Below are 25,800 nucleotides of genomic sequence, written 5' to 3'. Positions count from 1 at the left end.
CTAGCTGGGACACAAGCCTAAGTCAATGTCTTAGCCTGACTCTGAGCCCTAAATTTTTTTTTTTATTGAAATTGTAGGGACAGCTAGGTGGCGCAGTGGAAAGAGCACTAGCCTTGGAGTCAGGAGTACCTGAGTTCAAATTTGGCCTCAGATACTTAATAATTACCTAGCTGTGTGTCCTTGGGCAAGTCACTTAACCCCATTGCCTTGAAAATTTATGAGTTACACATTTTTCTACTATTCCCCCACCCATGGCAGCCAACAATCTGGTAAAAGTTATTCATGTACATTTGTGTTTAACATATTTACATTAGTCATTTTGTGTATGAAGAATTAGAACTAAGGGGAAAGAAAGAAAACCATGAGATAGGAAAGAAAAAAGAGAAGTTTTAAAAAAGTAAACAATAGTATACATTCAGATTCCATGTTTTTTCTCTCAATGTGGATGACACTGTCTATAGCAAATCTCTCAAGGTTGCCCTTGATCTCTGAACTGCTAAGAGGAGCTGCATCCATCATAATTGATAATCTCATAATATTATTATTAATATGTACAATATTCTCTAGGTTCTGCTCCCTTCATTTCCATACTTCTCTGAAGTCTGACTGCTCATGATTTCTTATAGAACAGTGGTAGTACTCCATAACATTCATTTACCATAGCTTGTTCAACCATTCCCCAGTTTATGGATATCCCCTCAATTTTCAGTTCTTTACTACCCCAAAGAGAACTGTCATAAATAATTTTGAACATGAGACTTTTCCCGGTTTTTATGATTTCTTTTGGATATAGTATTTGTATTGCTGGGTCAAAAGGTATGATCAGTTTTATTTGAGTTCTAAATTTGTAGTTGCAGGAATAGCCAACTAGTCAATAGGCTTGGCCTCTAAAAGGATCTCTAGAAAAAAACGAGAGTTATCTGTAAGTCTAAGGATTCTATTATGTGAAAGAGGCACCTAAAGTAGACTAGAACCCCTAGCAGGGCAAGGTGGTCCCAGGTAGCTCTGACTTCTTATGGAACTTTGTTTCTACCAACCCAGAGCAAGTACTTCTTTGTTCACAACACTGTTACAAAAGATTGTTCAACTGTGTAGGTCATCTGCTTTGGCCCACAAAACAGGGAGTTACAAGTCATTTAATATGTTGGCTGATATACTGAGGAGGTGTTTGTTTTTTATAAGACTTGAAGACAGGTTAAAATGAGTAGAAAATATTGAACTGAAGGCGGAAGTGCTATCATTACTCCATGATCTTTAATACTAGGCATTCATTTCTTCCATTTTGTTCTTTTTTTTGTTCTTTGAAACACTTTCCATATCCATAATGTGCCAATCCTCTCTTTTTTGTAGGTTATGTCCTGCCCAGCCGTGTGACAGAGGAGATGCTGTGGGAGTGTAAGCAGTTAGGGGCTCACTCCCCCTCCACACTCCTTACAACACTCATGTTTTTTAACACAAAGTAAGTGTTTCTGGGAGAATAGTAACCTAAATGTTGTGTGGTAATTGCACTTGAGACACAGAACAGTGGGGTGTTATGCTTTTTCTTCCTGCCTCACCCCCTAACACTTAAGATCAAAGAAACAGATCAGCCTAGGATCTGAGAGGAATCCAGTTTGTTTCTGAATTATTTTTTTTTTAGAACCCAAGGTTCTCTGTGCCCCTGGGTGGTGAGCCAGAATCTGTCTATAGCTATTTAGGTTCCCTGGCATCTTATAAAATTCTTTTGTGTGACCTCAGATACTTCTCTGAGCTACTTGTGGTCAGTGGGTGAGTAAAGTTGTCCTTCCTACATCCTCCTTAGGGGTGTCACATCATTTTAATATCTCCTTACTTTATGATTTAGGTACTTTCTGTTGAAAACAGTAGACCAGCACATGAAACTGGCCTTTTCCAAAGTTTTACGACAGACAAAGAAGAACCCTTCAAATCCCAAGGATAAGAGCACAAGTATCCGGTATCTGAAGGCACTTGGCATACATCAGACTGGCCAGAAAGGTAGGGAGGTTGAGCCTTTTGGGTAATAGCTAACCCTATCTCCTGTTGTGCTGTGACAAGAGTTAATTTGAAATGAATATAGGCAGAAAATAACCAACCTGCCCTGGTTGTCCACTGCCTTCTACCCTCCATCCCCCACTTTGCTGATCTGCAGGTAGCAACTGAAAATTGGTCCTTGTTACATCCTGTAATCCTTAAACTCACTTCTGCCCAGCCAGGTGAGATGCTCTAACTTTATCCTTGCAAAAAAAAAAACAAAAACAAGAGTTCCAGAGAAAGCAGTGTGAGCTCCATGTTTCTTCCTAAAATGGTGAAAGGAGATGCCTTCTGGCTCACTGTTCAGAGGTGTGGGTGTGCATGGGCTCTGGAGTTGTCTTTCTCTCAGGCTGTGTTCTAGCCAGACCTGCAGAAGAGCAATCTGACACGTAAATATGGTGGGGGTGGTTTCTGTAGTTACAGATGATATGTATGCCGAGCAGACTGAGAATCCAGAGAATCCACTGAGGTGCCCCATAAAACTCTATGATTTCTACCTCTTCAAATGGTGAGGCTTCTTTCTCTATCTTTTGTTGGGAGGGGATAATTTGATCCCTGGGGAGAAGTCTCTTTCATGGCTGAGGAGGTATTAAGAAATTTTCAGATTCTCCCCAAACATCAGCTAACACAAAGATAACACATTTTCATTTATACCATCTAGATTTTTCTGTATCTGTATCCTAGAGAGCAATTCCTTATGACAAAATATCTTTAAAAGAGGGGGAAAAAATCAAAACTGATGGATATTTTTTTAAAATCACATAATATATTTTTAGAAATATAGTATTTTGGCTTATTTTTGCCATTGTGTCGTTTCTTTTTGTTCTCCCTTTTCCCAGGGAGTGAGGAATCCCATGGGATATATAGAGTCTCAGTGCTCATTGAAGGAAATTCAAGAAAAAAAGTTTGTGAAAGCTTAGGAGTGTCTGGTTCAGGGGTGAGGGTAGGATGTAGTTTTAATATTGTTTCCCTTTTCTCAGTCCCCAGAGTGTGAAAGGCCGAAATGACACATTTTACCTGACCCCTGAGCCAGTAGTGGCACCCAACAGCCCAATCTGGTATTCAGTTCAGCCGATCAACAGAGAGCAGATGGAGCAGATGCTTACCCGGATCCTGGTGATACGAGAAATTCAGGAAGCTATCGCTGTGGCTAACGCCAGTAACATGCACTGAGCATCTCCTTTCAGCCACAATGGGGAGAATCAAGGAAAAACTGTACAGACTTTCACACTAAAGAAGAGGCCTCAGTTTTTTTCTTTTTTCTTTTTTCTTATTGGTGTAGTTATGAAGCCCTTTTAGGCTGCTTCTGTTGAAAAAAATATATAAAAGTAAAATCTACCCACCATGCATCATCATAAACCTGTGACAGACTGTTGTACCTGCCGGAGCAATACATTTCTGAAAGAGTTGGATACCCTGGAAAGTTGCTGGCTAACTTTTTTTTTTTTTTTTTTTTTTTGCTGGGGCCTGGGGAAGGGGCCTGGACTGCAGAGGAGAAAATATGGCCCCGTCCTCACCTCCAGAGAGAACAGAAATTATGATGGATCTCCCTTCCTGCCCTGGGGTGCCTGCCATGCCTGCCTTCCCCAGGGACCTGGTCGGCCTTGCCTGTCACTGGTTGTAGCCATGTTCTTTTTCTTTCTTTGTGCTCAGATGTTAACTTGGCATCTTTATGGAAGAAAAAATAAGGGGAGAGAACTTCAATTATGATTTATTAAAGACAATTTCTATTCAGCCCCGTTAAGACAAATGACAATTTTAGGTGTTAAAGTAAAAACTTTACCTTTTTTTTTTTTTTTTTTTTTTTTTTTGGCCTAACATTGAGGCCTTAAAACTTGAGGCACATGTGCCTGATGGAATTCTTGTAACATACACTTGTGTATCATATAAAGATACAACACTGTTTCTCTTATGTATTCTTACTCTAGTTGTTTATTAAGAATGACAAGCACGTCTTTTCAACATGCTATTGAACAACGCGTCTTTATTTGGGGAATGTAAAAAATGGGAACAAGTTTAGGGTTATTTTTAACTCCTCCAAGTTTGCCATTTAGTAGAGATAGTTTTTTCTAGTAGAGAGTGTTTTTTTTAAGATTTTTGCAAGGCAAATGGGGTCAAGTGACTGGCCCAAGGCCACACAGCTAGGTAATTACTAAGTGTCTGAGACCGGATTTGAACCCAGGTCCTCCTGACTCCAGGGCCGGTGCTTTATCCACTGCGCCACCTAGCCGCCCCCCGTGGTTATTTCTGAAGGAAAGTTCACAGAATTTTGCAGCTGTTATTTATTCGCAACTAGTTGTTTTATTTAGGCCTAAAGAGATGAAATCACTTTCACCAGAATCACATAGTGGAAGCGGCAGGGACTCGGCTATCTTGACACCAAGTTCAGAGTTCTTTGCAAGTCAGAGAATATTGGGGCTGGAGGGTCACCTAGGTCTTGGTTTAACTTGTATGGGAGGAAAAGTAGTCCCTTTGGTGCCAAGTGCTGTGTGAATATTTAAAAAGTTCTCATTGTTTCCGTTTTATTTTCAACTCTTCTAAGGTATATAAATTATTTCTGAAAACACTGGAAAAACAAGTTTATTTGCTACTACGTTTCTAAAGAAAAGTCCCTTGTATTCTTATAAATGAGCTTTAAAGTGCTGAGAGCAGTGTGGCCGGGAGAGAAGCTGTGTCCTGTTCCTAAAACAGGCCAGGACCCAAGCGGCCTCCTGGCGGGGGCGCCGCCCCAAGCCCGTGCCGCCCTCCGCCGCCCAGGCGGCCAGCACTGGCTGGGCCCTGGCACTGCCCTCGCTGTGGCTCGTGGCTGGGGCCGCTGCCGGCCGGCCTGCCGGGGCTGCCGGGGCCGGGGCGGGGCGGGGGCGCTGCAGCCGGGCCCCGCGGGGCCTCCCAGCGGGCCAGGCCCGGCCCCCGGGGGACGAGCCCGAGACGGAAGCCGAGAGCCCGGGGCAGGGGAGCGTGGGCCCGGCCCCTTCCGCCGGGCCCGGCTTCTCGCGCAGGCGCAGGCGCACGCCCCACCTAGCGGGCCTCGCGGCCCCGCCCGCCACGTCGGGCCGGGGCATGCGCAGCGGGAGGCCGGCGTGGCCGCGCCCGCTCCGAGCGCGCGCGCGCGCGCAATGTCCGGACGGCCCGGGCCCGCCCCACGCGCTCCGGCGCCGTGACGCAGCGGGCGGGCTTATATTGGCGCCTCCGCGCCGCCTGCGGCCTCTGCGGGAGCGGCGTCCTCCGCACGCGGTCGCGCGGCTGCTCCGCCGCCCCGGCCCGCCCCGCCATGGCGGACTATCTCATCAGCGGCGGCACTTGTTACGTCCCGGATGACGGGCTCACGGCGCAGCAGCTCTTCAACTGCGGGGACGGGCTCACCTACAAGTGAGGGGGGGGCCGGGCGCGACCACCTGCGGGGCGGCGGGGGCCCGGCCCGGGGCTGCGAATGGCCGGACGGCAGAGGGCAGAGCGGCGCCGCCGCGGGGGGCGGGGGGCGGGCGCGGGCCGGGCCGGGAGGCCGGGGCTGGCATTTCAGGCCCAAAATATCCCGGGCCCGCACATGCCGCTGTCAGTCCGGCCGCGCCGGGCCTGGCCACCTCGGGGGCGGGCGGGCGGCGGGGCCGGGCGCAGGGAGGGGGCGCCCTGGAACCCTCCCTGCCCTCTCCTTGCAGCGACTTCCTCATCCTGCCCGGCTACATAGACTTCACCGCAGACCAAGTGGTAAGTAGCCCCCGGCCCTCCGGGTGGGCAGCCCGGCAGGACGGGCGCCCACTGACGGCCGCTTCTGCCCTCAGGACCTGACCTCTGCACTTACCAAGAAGATAACCCTGAAGACCCCGCTGGTCTCGTCCCCCATGGACACGGTGACCGAGGCCGGGATGGCCATCGCCATGGCGGTAAGGCTTGTGGAGGCGGGGGAGCAGGCAGGGAGCAGGCAGGGAGCAGGCAGGGAGCAGGCAGGGAGCAGGCAGGGAGCAGGCAGGGAGCAGGCAGGGAGCAGGCAGGGAGCGCCGCGGCCGAACCAGCCGCACTCACTTTTCTCTCTATTAACAGCTAACCGGAGGGATTGGCTTTATCCATCACAACTGCACCCCGGAATTTCAGGCCAACGAAGTGCGCAAAGTGAAGGTCAGTTGGGCAGGACTTTTGATCAGAAAAATTTTCTTTTTAAATGTACAAATACCGGGTACACCAGCGCTGAAGAGATGCTGGGTCCTTCAGGCACAGAGCTACCAAAGCACGGCTGAGACTCAAGGGTGTTTGTCACTTTGGTTATTCTAGCGGTGGAGAGAAAATAAAATAGTTTGTGACTATATAAATAAATTAAATAATAAGTTAAATAAATGAAAGTATGTGTGTGTATGAGGAGGTTTCCACTTTCCAACATTTGGCTTTTTTCTTTTTCTTCTAGAAATACGAACAGGGCTTCATCACCGACCCTGTGGTTCTGAGCCCCAAAGATAGAGTGCGAGATGTGTTTGAAGCCAAGGCGAGGCATGGTTTCTGTGGAATCCCAATCACAGATAATGGCAAGATGGGCAGCCGCCTAGTGGGCATCATCTCTTCTCGTGATATCGACTTTCTGAAGGAGGAGGAACACGACCGCTTCCTGGGCGAGGTTTGCTGCTGCCCCTTGGGCCAGACCTGGACTTGCCATATATTTGTGTGTCCCTGCCCCTAGCAGCAGATTGGTCGTGGTCATATCCTTTGGAAGGCTTCAGTATAAAGAGGGCAGCTGACGTTTAAAGTTAAATCTGGAAAAACTTGTGAAGTTCTGACATTGGTTACTTTCTAGTTATTCTATTCTGGGCAAGTCATCTTACCTCTGAATCTCATTTTCTTCCTGTCTAAGATGGGTTTGACATTTCCTACCAGAAAGAATGGTGCATTTTAAGTACTAGAGAAATGTTATTCTGAGGATCTAAGTGTAGTGAGGATTATTGAGTAGAACCCTGGGGGATGAGGAGGCTTCTTTCTATCTGCTGGACATCCAAGATCAATATCTTTGTTTCATCAGATCATGACCAAGCGGGAGGATCTAGTGGTGGCTCCTGCAGGAGTCACACTAAAAGAAGCTAATGAAATCTTGCAGCGGAGCAAGAAAGGTGAGGATGAGATACACAGGTGACACAAAGGGGGTGCATGGTGAGATGCCAGCTGTGCCTTACCAGAGTCACCTCCACTGCTCCCCAGGGAAGCTACCCATTGTGAATGAGGATGATGAGCTAGTAGCCATCATTGCCCGCACGGACCTGAAGAAGAATCGAGACTACCCTCTGGCTTCCAAGGACACCAAGAAGCAGCTTTTGTGTGGGGCAGCCATTGGTACCCATGAGGACGACAAGTATCGGCTTGACTTACTGGCCCAGGCTGGTGTCGATGTGGTTGTGCTGGTGAGCAGGAAAGAGAGGGAAGAACCGAGGCAGCCGTGTACTGACTTGGCTCTTGGAAATGCCAGGGTTAATGGTACCAATTCTCCCACCCCATTCTAGGACTCTTCTCAAGGAAATTCCATTTTCCAAATTAACATGATCAAGTACATCAAGGAGAAATACAACAACCTCCAGGTTATCGGTGGCAATGGTGAGGCTGAGTGGGGTCATGGGCTCCCTTCTGGTGGCATCATCTTCTCTCCCTTGGCTCAATGATTTGGGCTTTAGGGGTCAGATGCTTTCCACTTCTAGGGCTCTCGATGAATCAGAGGCATGCTGGAATGGGCTTGTTGAGCTGCTCACCTCTGGGAGTGCTGAGGGGAGCCCCACTCAGATACTTTCTCTCTCCCTTACAGTGGTGACAGCTGCACAGGCAAAAAATCTCATTGATGCTGGAGTGGATGCCCTGAGGGTTGGCATGGGCAGCGGCTCCATCTGCATTACACAGGAAGGTGAGAGCAGGGCTTTGTGCGGTGCCCCCAACCCCCAGGGTCACATTGGGATTTCTCAGAATGATTCCCTTAAGAAGTGCCTGCCCACCTGGCATCAGAGAGCCAAACAGGCTCCTGAGTCTCCTTTGCCCAAGTTCTCTGTGTCTGAGGCCTGAAGGGGAATTCTAGAGAGGGATGGGAATTAGGCCAGGCCTTTGCTGTTCTCTCATTGGCCATGTCCCTGGGTATATATAACAGCTTTCTCTGCCCAGTAACACATTCACCCCTCTTACCCTCCCTCCTTGCCAGGCCTGGCCTCGCTCCTGCTCGCCTTTGCTCAGCTCTGCTCTTCTTTCTCTAAACTCTGGTCTGTTTGTTTTATTTAGTGGCTCCCAAGATCCCTCCAGACATAAAGTCCCACAGCCCCAAATGCCCTTCTACTGTCACGGGCACCTATAGTAAGTCCGGCCTGGCCGGCCCAGGCCCCCTGGCTGACCACTGCCCGGCTGCTTGGTTGACTTTGTAGCTGTAGCTCCCTGGGTTTGTGGCGCTGACAGTGTGTGTTGGGAGGAGAGGGATTCATTGATAGACAGAAAACCTGCCTTGGGCTGCCCTTAGATGGAGCCCCTAGGCCCTTCCCCCTCTTCTGTGCACCCCTGTTTGATGGAGAGGGACTCAACTGGTGACTCCTCCACAGTCACTCTCAGCTGAAGTTTGACTTAGGTCCCTATTCTGCTTTTAAGTTGTCTCCACTGCCTAGGTAGGAACAGGATCCTTCCTTCCATCCTTCCTTCCTTCCAACCCTGGCTAAGCTGCCATCTTGCCTAAGCTCCTCTAGAGGGAAAGGCCTAAGTGTGGGGGGAGCTGGCTTCAAAGGGAGGGTTCTGGAGCCGAGGCTGTTGCCTGCTGTGTGACCACTAACCTGCACAGTGTCCCACCCTGTAACCAGAGCTGGGTGGGAGCTGGGTGGGAGCTGGGGGTGGGGAACCCTTTACGAAGAGCAGTGCTGGGCCTCTTTGATTATCCCAGCTCCATCAAAGAGCACAGATTTAAGTCATAACTTATGGAGAAGGTCCCCTCCCAACTCCTTTGCCACAGGCACTTGGAGAACATAAGTTTGGCTGCTGGGGTGCTGTTCCCACAAATCTATGCAGCTGAACTGACCCTGTTTTCTCTCTCTCTCCTCTTAGTGCTAGCATGTGGGCGACCTCAGGCAACAGCTGTGTACAAGGTCTCCGAATATGCTCGTCGCTTCGGGGTCCCTGTCATTGCTGATGGTGGCATCCAGAACGTGGGCCACATTGCCAAAGCTCTTGCCCTTGGAGCTTCCACAGGTGAGCAGTTCCTTCCTGGTACTGAAAACCTCAGCTCTGACTTCTCTTAGGCAGTTCCCAGTCTTTCCTGCTTTACATCCACCTGTGGCCTAGACAGGAAGGAGGATCCTGGGAATGAGCCTGGTTTTGTGGTTCCTAGAAACCCGCCTTCCCTGTCCACAGGGTCTGAGTAGAGGCTTTGTCTCCCTGCAGTGATGATGGGCTCTCTGTTGGCGGCCACCACCGAGGCCCCTGGCGAGTACTTCTTCTCTGATGGGATCCGGCTAAAGAAATACCGTGGGATGGGCTCCCTTGATGCCATGGACAAGAACCTGGGCAGCCAGAACCGTTATTTCAGGTGAGGGACACAACTGTCCAGAGAGCTTCCATTTACACCTTCCGGTGGCTGGTGCCTCGTGTCCACCCATTGCCGTTTCAATGAAGGAGGGAAGATGGTGTGAAAAGGAACAGTTTTCAAGAGTTTTCCTGCAGTTCTTGGCCAAGTCCTCAATTTGCCTATTTAGAAGTTGGGCAAGCAAGGAAGAATCCTAACCCTACTTGCATGCTGTGCAGCCCACCGCTTGACTATGGGTGGGAGGAAGGGAACCCTTCAAGTCCTGCCTTTATTTTCACCCACAGTGAAGCAGACAAAATCAAAGTGGCTCAAGGGGTGTCCGGGGCCGTGCAAGACAAAGGGTCCATCCACAAGTTTGTTCCCTACTTGATTGCTGGCATCCAGCACTCCTGCCAAGATATTGGTGCCAAGAGTCTAACTCAAGTCAGGTGAGAAGGATGAGCATTGGGCCCTCCTGGGCAGACTTGAGGGGGAGGTTGCAGATGTTATGTCATTGCACCCTCTGGTCCATGCTCTGATGAACAGACAACCCCTGTTCTTCAGAGCCATGATGTACTCAGGGGAGCTGAAATTTGAGAAGAGGACGTCATCTGCTCAGGTGGAAGGCGGCGTCCATGGGCTCCATTCGTAAGTGTCCCAGATGCCATCTACTTCTTTCATAGGCCACTCCAGGTACATCCTATGTTTTCATAAATCTTTTTCTTGCCCAACAGGTATGAGAAGCGGCTCTTCTGAGAAGTGGCCACATTTGCTTTTACTGCCTCTTGCCTCTCCCTCTCTAGGTTTTTGAATAAAAAACTGGATATGATGGTCTGTGGCTTTTGTCAAGTAGAAAAGTTGGGTTTGGTGGTGGGGAAGAAGGCGGTTAGTCACTCAGCTAAAACTGGGAAGTTTCTGCCATCTCATCTCTGGGATTTCACTGTCTCTGCCAACTCCAATCAGTCTGGGGAAAAGGTCCTATAGGCAACTCCAATATCCACCCAACAGCCATTTGTTAAGAATATAAAAAGACAGGCCCTGCTTTTCAAGGCTTTTCCAGTATAAGAGGAGATAACAAACAAGGAGGGAGGAAAGGAAGGGTGGGGGGAGCAGGGCCAGGTTATCACTGTCTTCAGGTAGCTGTTGGACTATGGGGTCCTTGGGGATTGCACTTGGGCAGCTTAGTGTTTTGAGGATGGGACAAGGAATAGTGGAAGAAATGCAGATTTTAGCTCCATATGAAGAGAAAGTGTCAAACCGTAAGAACTATCCAAAAGTAGAACACACTAAGAGCCAGTAACCTCCCCTTCACCCAGGAGGTGGTCTTGGCTGGACAGCTACTTAAAACTGACCAGCAAGCGCACCAAGAAACAGAATCCACCATGTCTGTTGTAAGTGCCTGTATGTAGGAGATACAGCTCAGCCCACTGAGGTAGGAAGAGAGGAGGATGGCATAGGAGCAGCCCTCAAGTCTTTTGGGCTGGAGAGATGGGACAGATGACCTCACCTGAGTCACAAAGGTGGAGGGTGTGAAGCCAGGCTAAGGAGAGGTCTCCACAGCCAGAGAAGTAGAGGGAGGTGGTAATGAGTTCAGGGTTGATTGAAAGGAAGAGTGTACCTTAGGTTTTAAAGAACTCCAGGAACTGAGCGGTGGGGGGTGTGGGATTTAGGTAACAGCATGGGCCATGCAAGGGGGATATTGAGGTTAGAATATAACTCGGAGGAAGAGTAGCAGGAGAGAGAAAGCTGACTGGGAAGGAAGGGCACCAGGATTGGCTGCCACAGAGACCAAGGAGCCTTCCCAAGAAGGCAGCCAAATCTAACAGGAGAACACTAGCTTCAGCACCTTAATCAGTCTATGGTTCATCCAAGCACACAACAGTCTTGTTCCTTTGGCAGCACTCTCCCATGTCTACACTTGCTCTTGTTCACTTGGCTTCTTCCCCCTGGGCTCCTGCTGAGCCTCATGTAAAATCCAGGTAGTAGGACTGCCGCTAGGTGGCGCAGTGGGCAGAGCACCGGCCCTGGAGTCAGGAGGACCTGGGGTCCAGGTGTGAACAGCTGAGTCACAACTAGTCATGGAGATGAGGAAAGGCCAGTTTGGCTTGGAGAAGTAAGATGGCACCAGGTGATGAAGGGCTTTAAATACCATTTAAGACACTAGCTGTGTGGCCTTGGGCAAACCACTTAACCCCATTGCCTTGCAGAAAGACAGGTAGCATTGCATAGTGGATAAAGAACTGGACAAGACCTGGATTTGAACCCTCTAAAATGTACTGGCTGTGACCCTTTTGCCAAAAGTGGGGTCTCCTGATGTTAGTGATTCACTCTGAGGGCCAGTCCCTTTTCCCTGTTTTCACTCATTTGATAGTCAAATGTGCTGGTTCCTTCTCTGCTGCCTGCCTGCATTTCAAATCTAAATTTTAGATCAGCTTTTTTTTTCACCTTTTTTGTGTGAGACCGCCTTCTCAGGCTAATGTTTTGTTGAAGTAAAAGGTGGAAGTTAACAAATTTACAGGCCCTCTGGAATTTAAAGAGCCCTTGAAACTTAGGTTTAAGAATTGCCAACATAGGGGCAGCTAGGTGGTGCAGTGGATAGAGCACCAGCTCCGGAGTCAGGAGTACTACCTGAGTTCAAATCTAGCCTCAGATACTTAATAATTACCTAGCTGCATGGCCTTGGGCAAGCCACTTAACCTCAATGCCTTAAATAAAAAAGATTGTCAACATAGACCCTGCCATATCACCTCCATTTATTTCTCAGATACTTAAAATAAAAAGCTATCAGCACACATGACCTCCCAGCTAGCTCAGGGCTGTCCAAAATGCACCCCAGGGTGATTTTGGGGGGGGGGCAGACCTGTGGGTTTATTAAATGCAGGACAAATCAAAATTGTTACAATAAAAACTTAAAAGATGCTGCTCCAGCTTCTGAACTTATCCCTTAATGAAAATTTGCTTTTCAAAGTTTTCTCCCCTCTTAAACATTTAATTGTTCCTTATTTAGGCTCAAAAAAAAAAAAAAGGATCCTAAATGTCATTTAAAGCCCTTCATCACCTGGTGCCATCTTACTTCTCCAAGCCAAACTGGCCTTTCCCCATCTCCATGACTACATGTGACTTGGCTGTCCACACCTAGACCTCATTTGCACTTAGTACTTCACACATGAAACCTTCTCATCCTCTGCACCCAAGCTCCTTGGGTCTCTCACATCTTCTGTTTTATTTCCTCTTGCTTGGTGGTGAATGCCACTTCAAGAACTAGGTACATGGAGCTACTAGCATTCTGGGGTTCTGGCCAAGGTTCAAAAACATCCATACAGCACTTCTCAAAATTGGCAGTTCCTGGTCAAATCTAGAATTAGCCTGCTTTGATTGGGGGATGGGAAGGAGGAGTTTTCTCTTTACCAACAAGCAGTGGTTAGATGAGGCCAGGAAACAATATTAATACTAGCTCATTTCTCTAAAACCCACAGCATTCAAGGCAAGTCTTCTCCATAGAGTTGTTGAGACTGTGTCAAAGGGATTTGCTGGAAGACTGAATACACACCCTCTGAGGTTACAACCAACTCGGGAATCTGAGCTTTTCAAACACATAAACAGGACAAAGTGTAGACTTCTGTTTGCTTTTCCTCAGTTTATTCCTTTTATAATTTTTACAACTTGTGAAAGGCAAGGATGCCACTTTACAGTTGCAGAAATATCTAAGGTTCAGAGGTTAAATGATTGACCAAAATAATACTTTTCTGAGTCCATTCTCTAATTACAGGAGACCTGTAATTTTCTGAAGCAAAATTCCTCTGCATTTTTGCCTTTTCTTAGAATATAAGTGCCTTGAGGGCTCGACTTTGAGATCTATATCCCCAGTGCTTCTTGAATAATGCAAAATGGAAAGTGATCCCTACTCCAAAGAGACACTCAAGACACAAAGAGTAGGATTAGGGAGAATTTATTCTACATGTGAGGAGGAAACTGGAGCTGAAGGTGAGCCGCCCGGTGGGGGAATGAGGGCAGCACCAGCCACTCGCCCCTCGCTGCACAAGAAGTTGAAGGTAGCACAGGCATTGGGCTGCAAGAGACAAACCAAGAATTCATGAATATGTGTGTATGTGTAGGAGTATATGCATATGTGAGTGCATGTGTGTATAGATATGCAGAGATGTATATGAGTGCACTTAATGTGTATTTGAGTGTGTGTATATATGTGAGTGCAAGTGTGTATGCAAGTTCATGGGGGTGAATATGAATGTATGTCTAGATGTCTGAGTGTGTATGTATAGATGGGGAGGTGCTCCCACACACTGTGCTGCTCACCGTGTCCTGGACCTCAACAGCAATTCCTCGTTTTCTCATGGCCTTCAAAATCTCTGGCTGTAACTTTTCCATGCGGTCTCCAGTACCCACTACTACAATTTCTGTCAGGAAAGAAGCCATTAGGAGGGAGAGAGGGACTAATGAGTCAATAAGATTTGAGGTCAGTGGAAACAGACTTTTACCAGCTGTGTGACCTTGGACAAGTCACTTAATTGCTATCTGCCTCAGTTTCTCAAATTTGTAAAATGGAGACATTAATGACACCTACCTCCCAGGAAAATGAGACTTTTTTTTTAAAGCGCTTCATAAATCTCAAAAGAACTATATTAGTATTTCTTATAACCTAGATCTCTAATCCTACACCCTTAAATGAACATGCTTAGGAGTATGGTTATCTTTAAAATGAAGTAACAGTGTGACAGACTACCATCCAGGGGTGACAATTCTGAGAGTGAATCAAAGCCCTCACCAATTCGAGGCTCTAACATCCAGAAAAGGGAGAAGCTCTCTTCTGTGATATCCTGATGGTTCCCCACCTACCCGGAGAAAGGAAAGAAGAGTTTGGGTCACTACTGAGCAGATGTAATAAACCTCATCCTCAGTTTTCTCTGCCATTTTCTTCCATATCCTCTGGAAGCTCACTCCTTCAGGGACTCATTTTTAATCCTTCCTTATTCTCTGACTCCTAAGGCTGCCTGTACATAGGGCCAGAGGAACCCTGCCATCTCTTCCAAGCTGTCTTTCATCTATTCCCACTCTATGCCAATCTTATTCTTTCAACCTTCTGCATCCAACCTCCAGCATTTGGCTGATATCGGTCTGTCAAAGGTTACCAAGAGATTTAGGCTATTTAAATATTTTAACAGCAAAATCCATGACCTGTTATCAGTTCTCATTCTGTTGGATTTCTCTAATAATCTCTCTTTTCCTGGCTTTCATTATGGAGGGACAATTGTGGTCTGACCATTCCTCATTCTCCTTAATGTGATGATTACCCATCCCCTGCCCACTAAATGGGTCTCTGAAGACTGTCTGGGGTTCTCTTTCGATAATCTAGTGATCTCATCAGCTCCCATGGGTTCAATTACTATTTATATGCTAATGGATCAATCCTATATTTAGTTTTAACTGCTATACTGAGCTCCAGTCCTATAAACCATCTATGAACTGGACATCTTTTTAAAAGCCATTAAGTATTTCAAATTAATTATATTCAAAACAATTCATCAAAAACATTTATAGCAGTTTTATGATGTGAAAAAACAATGTGAAGGGAGTATCTGCCCATCAATTGGGGAATGTCTTAACAAATGATGATAATATGAATGGGATGTGATATTATGGAAATACGAAGAGGGGCAGCTAGGTGGCACAGTGGATAGAGGCACCAGCCCTGGAGTCAGGAGTACCCGAATTAAAATCCAAACTCAGATACATAATAATTACCTAGTTGTGTGGCCTTGGGCAATCCACTTAACCCCATTTGCCTTGCAAAAAAAAAAAACCCGAAGGGGATGGGTTCATGGGAACCTGGGAAGATGTAAGTGCAGTAAGAACAATTTAGAAGAAACAACATGGTAAAGATAAACATTTTGAAAGATCTGGGAACTCTGAACAATGCAATAAACAATTTCAAAAGCCTCATGATAAAACATCCGACCCACCTTCTGACAGAAAGCTGAACTCAGAGCATAAAACGGGACATTTATCTTTTAGGACTTGGCCAATGCAGAAATTTGTTTTGCTTGAATATGCTTTTTTTGTTACAAAATATGAATTCATTTTCAACGAAAATAGGCAAGAATATCCTACTGCCTCCTAGATGTATAGATTCTTCAGCCTAGAATTTAAGGCCCTCTAAAATTGATCCCAGAATACTTCCAGGCATATCTAACAGTGCTACTTTCACCCATGTTACAGATAAACTGGCTACTTTGTTGTTCTCTGACCTCTGCATGATATAGCCCAACTATACACCTTCATACAGGCCATGCCCACACTTGGGATACACTCCCTTCTTGCCTCCACCTCTTAGCACCTGTAGCTTTAAGGTTCACTTTGGATGCTCCTGCCTTCCTAATGTGTTTCCTAATTCCCCTAATTGTTAATGTTTTCTCCCTCTTAAAATTAATTTGTATATATCTGTATGCCTATTATCTACTCCTCCTCCTCAACAGAAAATAAATACATTAACTGTAGGGTCCTTATGTAAATGCTACAGGAGTCTAGTGGGGAGGGAGAATTAGGTCCCGGATTTTGGTCTTGGCAACAGGAGAACAGATCCCTATTCTGGGAGGAAGATAAAGCACTCACATTCCACTGCATGACAGAGTGAGGGACCAAGGCGCAGGGCCCCACGACCCGGTTGCCATTGACAGTAAAGCCCCAGGGGCTGTAGGTATCTATGTACATGACATGGGGAGAATCCTTCTCCAGCAAGGTGATGGTGGTCCTCTGGAACAGCTCATCATCCACGGGGGTCAAGTGGTGGCTCCGTCGGGGCAGCCTGTGTGGAGAAATCAAGGTATATGGCCCAGAGAGGACAAAGAAGGAAGCCCACAGTGGGAAGGGACCATCAGCAATGCCAGGGCAATGTGAGGGGGATGGCAAGGTGTGGGATGAAGGAGACAACCAAGTGAGGAAGGCTGGGCTAGAGCAAATGAAGACATGACTGTGACTTAGGGACAATGAGGCAGAAGATCATCACATAAGAAACAAGTGTTCCCAGCTCTTGTGGGGAAAAGATTCATTCTGTGCAAGAAAGAAATATGAAAGAGGTTTAGAATGTTTTGAAAATTGGAGGGGTAGGGGAAGCTAGGTGGCACAGGAGTAGCTGAGTTCAAATCCAGTCTCAGACACTTAATAATTACCTGGCTGTGTGGCCTTGGGCAAGCCACTTAACCCGTTGCCTTGCAAAAAAAAAAAACTAATAAAAAGAAAATTGGAGGGGTAGAGATTCAATTTGAGAAGGGAAATTTGGGAAGACTTGATGTTAAAAGAAGTTAAAGTATAAGAGTCACCGTGGAAGGAGAAGGAATCAAAGGTAAGTAGGAAAAGGATTTAAAAAGAATATTGTCTGAGGAGAACAGGGTTTGAGGATCAGGAGGCCCTGAGACTACAATCGGCAAAGTGGTCAGCATTAAAGGAATGGAACTGGGGAATAAACAACACTGGAGCTGCAGAACCTCCCCTGCAGTTCCAAAGGAATCAGGATCAGGAATACTGACGCAACAATCTCACTCCCAAAGTCTGGTGGATTCGTGTGGTCACAAACAGTACTGTCAAAAGAAGCCTAGAACCTGCCATCAGCCTCAACTGTGAAGTATTGGACAAGAAATTGAAGACCATGAAAGCAGAGGATGAATTTTCCTCACTACTGACCACTGAAGGCAAAGGGATGCAGAAGAGAAATATTTATTTTACATAGTCTGAGAACCTGATGTGGATTTCTACGAGGCAGGTTAAAATAAAGAAATGACAAACTGAGAAAGATGGCAGAGGAGGAGCCTAGCCTCACACTCCCGTAAACACAAAGATATAGAAAACGGGCTAGATCAGATCTGGAGCTGTCATTTTCACTAACTGTGGAGCCAGGAACACTGCTCCAGGGCAGGAAGAGGCCCCCAGTCTGGCGCAGAGGACCCTGGTCCTAGGAGGTCATCAGAACCGCAGCTCTGTAGTTTAGTGCTCAGGGCTGGGTCAGATTCGGTGCAGAAAGATGAGGGGATGAGGGGATGAGGGGACCTGAGGGAAGTAGTGGCCAGTCCAGTCCAGGGCATGGATTGTCAAGGCCTCTGGCTATGTACTGAGTACATTAGCAAGAACACCAACAAGTAGTGGCTGTATGGTCTGACCTGGACCTTGGCCCTGACCCCAACACGGAGTCCAGAGGTTAGGAAGTCTAAAAGAATGAACAAAGAATCACATCATAAAGCATTATTATGGTGACAAGGACATTCAAGACAAACTCAAGAAAAATGGGAGTAACTCCAAAAAAAAAGTCAAAATACTGAAAAAAATAGAAATGTAAAGTATGTCATACATTAAAACACTGACCTGGAAGTCAGATTAAGGAGAAATAATTTAAGAATCATTGTAATAAAGGCAGCCTGGTGGCACAGTGGATAAAGCACCAGCCCTGGAGACAGGAGCACCTGAGTTCAAATCCGGTCTCAAGACACTTCATAATTACCTAGTTGTGTGGCCTTGGGCAAGCCACTTAACCCCACTGCCTTGCAAAAACCTAAAAAAAAAAAAAAAAAAAAAAATCATTGTAATACCTGAAAAATAAATAAAGGCCCTTAATTTCATACTTAGAGAAATGAAATAAGATTTTTTAAAGATAGAACCTAGATTTCACATTTCAAAAAAATCATAAAAGAAAAATGCCCACTCCCTTAAAACCAGATAGAAATGTGAAAATAGGAAAAACTATTAACTTCTGAAGAAAAAATCAAAATGAATACATTATAACCAAAATTCAGAGCAAGCAGATTAAAGAGCAGACAACTTGACATATGATATTCTGAGAGACAAAAGCTTACAATGAAGAATATCTTGCCCAGCAAAACAGAGTATAATCCTACAAGGAAAAAAATGGATCTTTAATCAGAGGACTTCCAAGCATTCTTGAAGAAAAGACCAGACTTGGGGATGACAGATAAATGAGCAAGCATACAGGACTAAACAATGAACTGTTTACATTTCACATATGGGGAAATGAAATATGTACTCCTTTAGAACTCGTATTATTATCAGGGAGTACAGGACTCTATGATCACAAGGCACCTGAGAACTGCTCTGTTCTGTTTTGTTGATCTTAAAAGAATCTATAGGGAGGGGAGGAGGAACATGCTAGTTTGGGGAGAAGGAAGAAAGGAGAGAAAGGAAATTCTCCCACATAATTGAGGTATGTGAACCTAAGGCTATAGAAACAAGAAGGAAGTGGGGGGGGGGGTGTGGATCAAGTAACACTGGAACCTCACTCTCATCTGAAATAATCAAAGTTAAAGCAATGCACACACCCAGAGCTGGATACAGAAATACCAGACGGGTTCTATCTAGCTCTTGGTGTCTCCATTTGAGATTTTCTTGGCAAAGGTGTTGGAATGATTTGTCCTTTTCTTTTCCAACTCATTTTGTAGATGAGGAACTAAAGCAAATAATGTTAAGTGACTTGCTCAGGGTCAACAACCGGTTAAGTGTCTGAGACCAGATTTGAATTCCTGAAGAAGAGTCTTTCTGAATTCAGGCCAGGCAAGATATCTACAGGATTACCTAACTGCCCCGCCAAAAGGTAAACAGGGAAAAGAGAAATAATGGCAGAATAGATTAAAGGTGGGATCAATTATAAGCAGGATAAATTTTCAAATAGGGCAAGTATGAAAAAGAAGGACAAGTATAAAAGAATGGGTAAAATGCAAAATAATAATGGAATACGAATGGGGATGAATTAGTCTGTAAAAGGGAAGAAATTAATAAAGTAGATTAGAAAGTGGAATGTAACAATGTGTTTATAAGAAATAATGGGGGGCAGCTAGGTGGTGGGCACAGTGGATAGAGCAACAGCCCTGGAGTCAGGAGGACCTGAGTTCAAATTCACTTAATAATGACCTAGCTGTGTGGCCTTGGACAAGCCACTTAACCCCATTGCCTAGCAAAAACCAAATAATAATAATAGTAGAAAAAGAAAAAGAAAAGCATCAACTAAATTTAAAAAATCTATTTTACTTGAGATATGGTAAAAAAGGTAGGGGTAGCAATCATGATTTTAGACAACCCAATAGCAAAAAGACTACTTAAATGAGAAAACTTTTTTTTCTGAATAGTAACATAAGTATAGGCAAAGAGAAAAATGATCACTTTTTGCAGATTAGATGACATTGAAGAATCAACTAAAAAACTGAAACAACCTAAGCAAAGTTGCAGAATAAAATATGAATCCATCTGGTCTCAGATACTTAATAATTGCCTAGCTGTGTGACCTTGGGCAAGTCACTGAACCCCACTGCCTTAAATAAACATTTTTAAATGAATAAATAAATCCAATAAATTTAAAATTAAAATCCAGTAGAGATAGAAATTCCATTTAAATTTTCAAAAAGTATGAAATAAATGAGAACCTACTTGCAAAGACCCATATAGCAACTGTATAAACACAATTACAAAACTTTTCACAAAAACTGGAGAAATATTAATTGCTTATATTAAGTCGAGCAGATTTGATAAAAAAAAAAAAAAACATTACCCAAGTGTATTTACTCATTGAATGCTTTACCAATTAAATAACCAAATGTGCAGGAAAAATAAGCTTAGAGGAACAAAATTTGGTCAAGAATTGCAAGGGATTCAACTTAGAACTGAGTATAGCATGGAAACATTGTGAAGACGAACAGACTGTCTTCTGTGGGGGGAGGGGAGGGAAGAAAGATTGGGGAAAATTTGGAACACTCAAAATAAATAACACTAAAAAGACGGCTAGGTGGTCCCTGGAATCAGGAGTACGTGAGTTCAAATCCAGCCTCAGACACTTAATAATGACCTTGGGCAAGCCACTTAACCCCGTTGCCTTGGAAAAAACCCATAAAACAATTGCAAGGGAATTCATGGAAGAAAAAGTAGAAAGAAAGGAGACCTGAGAACACCAGGTCTGAAACTATACTATAAAGCAGTCAATCCTCTTTCCCAACATCGCTGTTACGGAAGCGCCTCAGTGGAAGGGAAAGACCTCGGAACTCACAAGTCAAGAACGAACGTAACTGAGGGGAGAAATACTAAGTGCAAAGAAAAGAACGGAAGCAAGGAGGCGGGCGCACAGGTCCCGGAGCTCAGGCCCCGCTGCCGCGCAAAACCCTCAAAAAACCCGCCGCGACGCGCCAGCGGGGTCTCCTCACGCAAAGGTCGCAGCTTTTGGGGTGAGAAGCCTCCATTCGACAAAAACTGCCGAGAAGCCCGGAAAAGCAGTTCGGGCACAACTAGGGCGAGGCCCGTGTCCCGCGGCCTGCCAGGAGGAGCTGCAGCCGGGGCAGGGCTGGGAGGGGCCGGGGGCGCACGTGACGCGGGGGGGGCTCCTCACCGGGTCGCCGTCCGTGTGAGCGCGGGCCCGGAGCGCCCCAGGCCCCGGAGCGCGGCGGCGGCGAGGGCGGCCATGGGCGCGCGGAGGCGTCGGGGCGGCGGCGCAGGAGGAGCCGCGGCGCGGGGCCGGGCGGAGGCCGAGTGCGCGCGCCCCCTGCCGGCGTGCGGCGGAGAGCCGCCCGGCCCCGCCCAGGCCCCGCCCCCGCCCAGGCTCCGCCCCTGCTCCCGCCCAGGCCCCGCCCCAGCCCGGCCCCGCCCAGGCCCCGCCCCCTCTCCCTGCGGTTTGCGCCCCTGCTCAGGTGTCCTGCCGGAAGGTGGGCACCTGCCTGCTCGGCCCCCCGGCCCCCCGGGCTTTGGGCAGCCAGCCGGGCGCCAGGCGGGCGCCTCCCCTGCTCAGGTGTCACCGCCAACGCCTCCCCCGAGCCCTCCGAGGGCTCCCCCAGGCCTCCGGCCCCACACCTGCGCCCCCTCTCCGCGGGGGATGAGGGGAGGCGCCGGGGGGGCACGCTCGGGCGCCCCCACCGTTTGCGGCTCCGGCCGCGCCTGGCAGGGGAACCGGACCAGCTTGGCTTGCGGCGGGGGCAAGGCCCGGGACTGTGAGTGCGAGGTGCGGGCGAGCAGCTTCGGATTGGTAACCATCACAGCTAAGGAGTAGAATGGGCGCCTTCAGAAGGGCCTGCGAGGACCCCCCTCTCAGGCAGGGTCTCTAGGCAAAGGCCGACTAACCACCGGCCAGGTATGTCGTAGTGGCACTTTTATGTTCTGCTCTGCACTAGTAAATCAAAGAAACCCTGGGGAAAGGCGACTTTCACCTCAGCTGACCGCCCGGAAAATTAGCAGAAGGCTTCTTGGAGCAGATGAAGCCTGAATGGGGCCTTGAAGAGATTTAAGCAGATGAGACTTCTGACACCTGAAAACAAAGGCTCAAAGACAGAAGAGAGAAGAAAACTGTGGCATAGTGGAATCAGAAAGCTGGCTTTGTAGTTAAGAGGACCTGAGTTCAAGTCATGCCTCATCCACTTAAACCTGTGTGATTTCTGGCAAATATTGATTTCTCACATGAAACGAGAACTGGACTAGATGGCCTCTAATGTCAGATTCCATTATGGGCCATTTAAGGTTGGATTTTTTTAAAAGCATATAATAAGGGCTGCGAGGTGGCCCAGTGGATAGGTCCTGGAGTCAGGAGTACCTGAGTTCAAATCTGGTCTCAGACAGTTACTAATGACCTAGCTGTGTGGCCTTGGGCAAGCCACTTAACCCCATTTGCCTTGCAAAAAAAAAAAAACAACAAACATATAAAGTCAGCACATGTGATCAGTGAACAATAAAAGTGAGGAAACATGTTTGTGCTTCCAAACATATCAATTTATTAAGCAATGCAAGCCACTTGACTTGTCCTCAGCTTGTACCCTGAATTCAGAGGGAGATTTATTTTTCTGCATTAAAAGAAAACAAGATTAGGTAATCTGATCACTAACTGAAGGAAAGATTAGGGGCTTTCTGAGTTTGGAGGGGAACACTGACCAGGTATAATTTCTGAAATCAGAAAAAGCACCCTACTCCCACTCCTGTCTGTATTCAATGGAAGGAAGGGGAAACAGTAATTGATTAACTAGTATGGGGTCAGTTTTCAGATAAGATTTATGGGTCCCACTTCAGATGTCTAATTGTGAGGAAAATATATCAATTTTCAGATCTCATAGCTTTCTGATCAACATAACCTAGATTCTCAGTTAAGGGTCTCTAAGCAACAGATAAAGGTGATCCAACTTCCTAGCTAAGGAGAGCTAAGTTCAAACAATGCACTAAAGTTTTCTCACAAGAGAAAAAAATGAATTAGACTCATAATTAGCTTCAGAACTGAGTCACAAGATAGAATCAGTGTGATTCAATTCCCACTATCCCCCACACATTAATTGTATTACTATATCAACTATTTTCCTGTAAATCAACTTAGAATGGAGACTTATACATAAATACAAAACATGTACAGAGTAGATGGAAGGACTGGAGAGAATAATATAAGGCTGAGATGAAGAGTTAAAACAAGATTACAGAGGTCCTTGAATGCCAAGTTCAGAAGTTTCAGATAAGATCACAGAACATTAGAATTAGATGAGAGATCTTGATTTCCAAACCTTTTATAAAGATGAGCAAAAACTCAAGCTCAAAGAGATGGAATCCACTTTCCAAGGTTATAGTGAATCCATTTACAGCCAAGTAGCTAGACTAGACGCAAGCTCAGGTCTTCTGATTTCAAACCAGTGTTATTTCTAGTGTAATAGCACCAGTGGAGAACTACTAAAGGTAAGTTTCTGAGTAAAGGAGTGGCACATTACATCAGAAGCCCTTGCCTGTCTTCACCAGTACCTTCTTTAGACTGACATCCTTTTAAGGGAGTAATGATGAAAGCCATGCCAAGGGGTTTATTTAGCCTTGGCTTTTTGGAAGATGAACTTTAGTTCAGTTAGGAATTAGCAGTTACAAGGATTGCTGAGAACCTGAAGTCACCATCCAGATCCTGGCAAAGGCACCAGTAACTGCTGATAGTCAACACTGGTTCTGAGGCTACTCAGGTCTCAGAGGCAAGTCCCTTCAAAATGACAGCAAGACTATTAACAGTAAGCACAAAAAAGGAGGGACTCACAAGAGGTTGGAAGGTATTGGGACTGTGGGAAAGGAGCTAGAGACAGGGGCACAGCACAGGGAAGAAGGGACCTGAACACCTGTATGCTGGCTCTGGGCCAGACATGGCAGAAAGGGGACCTGGCTAATCCGATCAGTTTTCAGATATCAAGTTCCCCAAGAAGCACCAGCTGTGGAAGGGGGAGGGGCACCAGGCCAGGGACATCATCCTTTCTTTTCTATTACCAGCACCTGAACACCTTTATTGGGGCAAAAAAAAAGAAAATCCTCTCAATTTTGCTTCCAAGCTCCTTGATAGGACTCCTTCTTGATGTGTGACTGTCTCCTGGTGAGGTATGAGCCACCCTGGATGCTACTACTACTGTGCCTGTCCCCTATATGAGTAATTACTTCAGTAACAGTACTGTTCATATCAAGCTTACATTTCTAGGGTGCAAATTTTATTTTCTATTATTTTAAAGAGCAGGAAAGGTGAAGTTATATGAGCCACAGGGCTAGAAGGGGTCCTGAAGGGGACATATGTTTAGCTCTTTGGGCTCCATGACCTCTCCACCTTGTGCCCTTCCCATTTTTTTAGTCCCTAGTTTATTTTCACACTACCCACTGTTCCCAGCCCTCCTTCCTCAGTGTACCCTCTCACTCCCTTCTGTTTCTTTTTTCTCTAAGTATCAAGTGTGATTTGAACTCGACTCCTAACTCCAGGGCTGGTGCTCTATCCACTGAGCCATCTGGTTGCTCCTCTCTAAATAATAAATTTTTTCCCCTGTGAAGACCTTGCCTTCCTTTGATCCACTCTCTATTTTTTCACCCTTATCCCCTTCCAAATTGTGGAAGAGGAAAGTCCAAAGCAGAGATCCACCTTCCCCTCTATTTACTTAGATCAAAATCTCAGGGGAAAAGACAAAAAAATCTTTGGGATGAATTCTCCAACAATAAAAAATTTTGGCCAAGTTCCATTTTCCAGTTCTTCCCTGAATTTGTAATTGGGACAATGGACGAAAGGCCGAAGAATGTGTGTGGCCCAGGGCATTGTACTCTGGCACCAGAGCCGATGGACAGAGGACTGAGGCTGGAGGGTCTGTGGCAAGGAGATTTGAGGATAAAGGGCAATGGCAGTGAGAAAAAAAATAATGAATGAGAGGAAGAAGATGGGGAGGAACTGAGGGAATGGTTAGGAGCAGGACTGGAGCTGCAGGGAAGGGACTGGGAGCAGGAATCAGACTGGGGAAGTTGGGGAAAGGAAAGGGATAACAGAAACAAGAGCAGGACTGCGTGAAGGACTAGGGCTGCAGGGGCAGTGGGGGGTCTGTGGGGGGACAGGACTGCAGGGCCCGACCTGGGGGTCTGGGGGCGAGGCCTGGGGCTACGGGGGCGCTGCGGGGGGCCGAGGACAGGACTGCAGGGCCCGGCCTGGGGGTCTGGGGGCGAGGCCTGGGGCTACGGGGGCGCTGCGGGGGGCCGAGGACAGGACTGCAGGGCCCGGCCTGGGGGTCTCTGGACGTGTCCCCGGGACAGTGGGGGTGCAGGGCTCGGTGATGCAGCACCCCGGGGCTGCTCCTCTCCCAGCTCTCGGGGCCTCAGGCCTGGGGGGTGACGGCGCCAGTCCCTGCCCGGGCACCCCGCCCTCCGAGGCCTGGCACTCTCCCAACCGTCGGGCCGGGCCGTTAGGGGGCGGCCCCGGAGGCTCCGCAGCCCGGGGGAGGCGGGGCGGGGCCGCGGGGCGGCGCGCTGATTGGCTGCGGCGGGCGCTCGCGCCGGGGGGCGGGGGCGGCGCCGCTATAAAGGGGCCGAGCCCGGGGCGGCGGAGATGGAGCGGTGCGCACGCTGGCCCGCGCCCGGGTCCGGCCCGCCTGGCATCCGGGGCGGGGCGCGGCGCCTCCCCCCGGCCGCCTCCCCGCCCCCGCCGGAGAGGGAAGTTCCCTGCGGCCGCGCGGCGCCTCGGCAGGTGAGCGGGCCCCCGGTGCCAGGTCCGGCGGGCCGCCGCCCGTGCCGCCGCCCGTGCCCGCCGCCGCCCCCTCTGCCGGACCCGGCCCGGGAGCCCGCCGGGCACAGCCCCGCTCCTCCGGGAGCCCCCGCGGGCCGGCCCTGCCCTCGCTGCCCGCCCCACCCCCGCGGCGCCCGGGCGGAGGGGGAAGGGCCGCGGAGGCGAGCCGGAGCCTCCGGGCGCTGCCGCGTGGTCGCGGCCAACGGGACGGCCCGGCCGCCCCCCGCACGGTAGGAGAGGGGCAGGGCGGGCG

General features: G+C 47.8%; 3 protein-coding genes across 8 annotated transcripts in view; 2 read left to right on the top strand and 1 right to left on the bottom strand.

Moving 5' to 3' along the window:
• The window catches only part of QRICH1 (glutamine rich 1), a 77,647-nt gene extending 73,025 nt beyond the window's left edge, over positions 1-4,622 (top strand). Inside the window, exons 7-10 of the mRNA XM_074197913.1 lie at positions 1,351-1,459; positions 1,844-1,995; positions 2,449-2,539; positions 3,012-4,622. Coding sequence (XP_074054014.1) covers positions 1,351-1,459; positions 1,844-1,995; positions 2,449-2,539; positions 3,012-3,204 — 545 coding nt within the window. The 3' untranslated portion in view covers positions 3,205-4,622. The remainder of the gene's footprint in view (positions 1-1,350; positions 1,460-1,843; positions 1,996-2,448; positions 2,540-3,011) is intronic.
• Positions 4,623-5,246: 624 nt separating this feature from the next.
• IMPDH2 (inosine monophosphate dehydrogenase 2) lies at positions 5,247-10,355 on the top strand. Of its 2 annotated transcripts, XM_074197906.1 has the most exons (15): positions 5,247-5,400; positions 5,688-5,736; positions 5,811-5,912; positions 6,070-6,144; positions 6,428-6,634; positions 7,034-7,121; positions 7,210-7,409; positions 7,509-7,599; positions 7,805-7,900; positions 8,266-8,337; positions 9,070-9,213; positions 9,406-9,550; positions 9,832-9,975; positions 10,091-10,174; positions 10,261-10,355. In XM_074197906.1, exons 1-15 carry the CDS (start codon positions 5,303-5,305, stop codon positions 10,280-10,282), a joined length of 1,617 nt encoding a protein of 538 aa, XP_074054007.1. In that variant the 5' UTR covers positions 5,247-5,302; the 3' UTR covers positions 10,283-10,355. The 2 variants fall into 2 exon arrangements, with proteins under 2 accessions (XP_074054007.1, XP_074054008.1); XM_074197907.1 differs by lacking the exon at positions 8,266-8,337 and having other exon boundaries at positions 5,250-5,400.
• Positions 10,356-13,143: 2,788 nt separating this feature from the next.
• Positions 13,144-25,244, bottom strand: NDUFAF3 (NADH:ubiquinone oxidoreductase complex assembly factor 3). Of its 5 annotated transcripts, XM_074197908.1 has the most exons (6): positions 20,916-21,004; positions 18,033-18,083; positions 16,154-16,346; positions 14,310-14,376; positions 13,841-13,941; positions 13,144-13,595 (listed from the first exon to the last, which is right to left on the bottom strand). In XM_074197908.1, exons 1-6 carry the CDS (start codon positions 20,987-20,989, stop codon positions 13,476-13,478), a joined length of 606 nt encoding a protein of 201 aa, XP_074054009.1. In that variant the 5' UTR covers positions 20,990-21,004; the 3' UTR covers positions 13,144-13,475. The 5 variants fall into 5 exon arrangements, with proteins under 5 accessions (XP_074054009.1, XP_074054013.1, XP_074054012.1 ...); XM_074197912.1 differs by lacking the exons at positions 18,033-18,083; positions 20,916-21,004 and adding an exon at positions 25,108-25,244; XM_074197911.1 differs by lacking the exons at positions 18,033-18,083; positions 20,916-21,004 and adding an exon at positions 24,900-24,957.
• Positions 25,245-25,800: the final 556 nt, after the last annotated feature.

This window comes from Macrotis lagotis, chromosome 8 (genome assembly GCF_037893015.1).
Source record: "Macrotis lagotis isolate mMagLag1 chromosome 8, bilby.v1.9.chrom.fasta, whole genome shotgun sequence".
Lineage (NCBI taxonomy): Eukaryota > Metazoa > Chordata > Mammalia > Peramelemorphia > Peramelidae > Macrotis > Macrotis lagotis.
The sequence above is the reverse complement of the archived record's forward strand: the minus strand, read 5'-3'. Positions and strand labels throughout refer to the sequence as shown.

Bases quoted from the DNA above. Each gene is read 5' to 3' on its own strand.
- IMPDH2 (XM_074197906.1), top strand. From the start codon at position 5,303: ATGGCGGACTATCTCATCAGCGGCGGCACTTGTTACGTCCCGGATGAC. The intron at 5,913-6,069 runs GTAAGGCTTGTG...CTCTATTAACAG, and splicing joins GGATGGCCATCGCCATGGCG to CTAACCGGAGGGATTGGCTT. The intron at 8,338-9,069 runs GTAAGTCCGGCC...CTCTCCTCTTAG, and splicing joins TACTGTCACGGGCACCTATA to TGCTAGCATGTGGGCGACCT.
- NDUFAF3 (XM_074197908.1), bottom strand. From the start codon at position 20,989: ATGGCCGCCCTCGCCGCCGCCGCGCTCCGGGGCCTGGGGCGCTCCGGG. The intron at 18,084-20,915 runs GTGAGGAGCCCC...TTTTTTTTTTAG, and splicing joins CTCACACGGACGGCGACCCG to GTTTTTGCAAGGCAGTGGGG. The intron at 16,347-18,032 runs GTAATTATGAAG...TTCTCCACACAG, and splicing joins GCCCAAGGCCACACAACTAG to GCTGCCCCGACGGAGCCACC.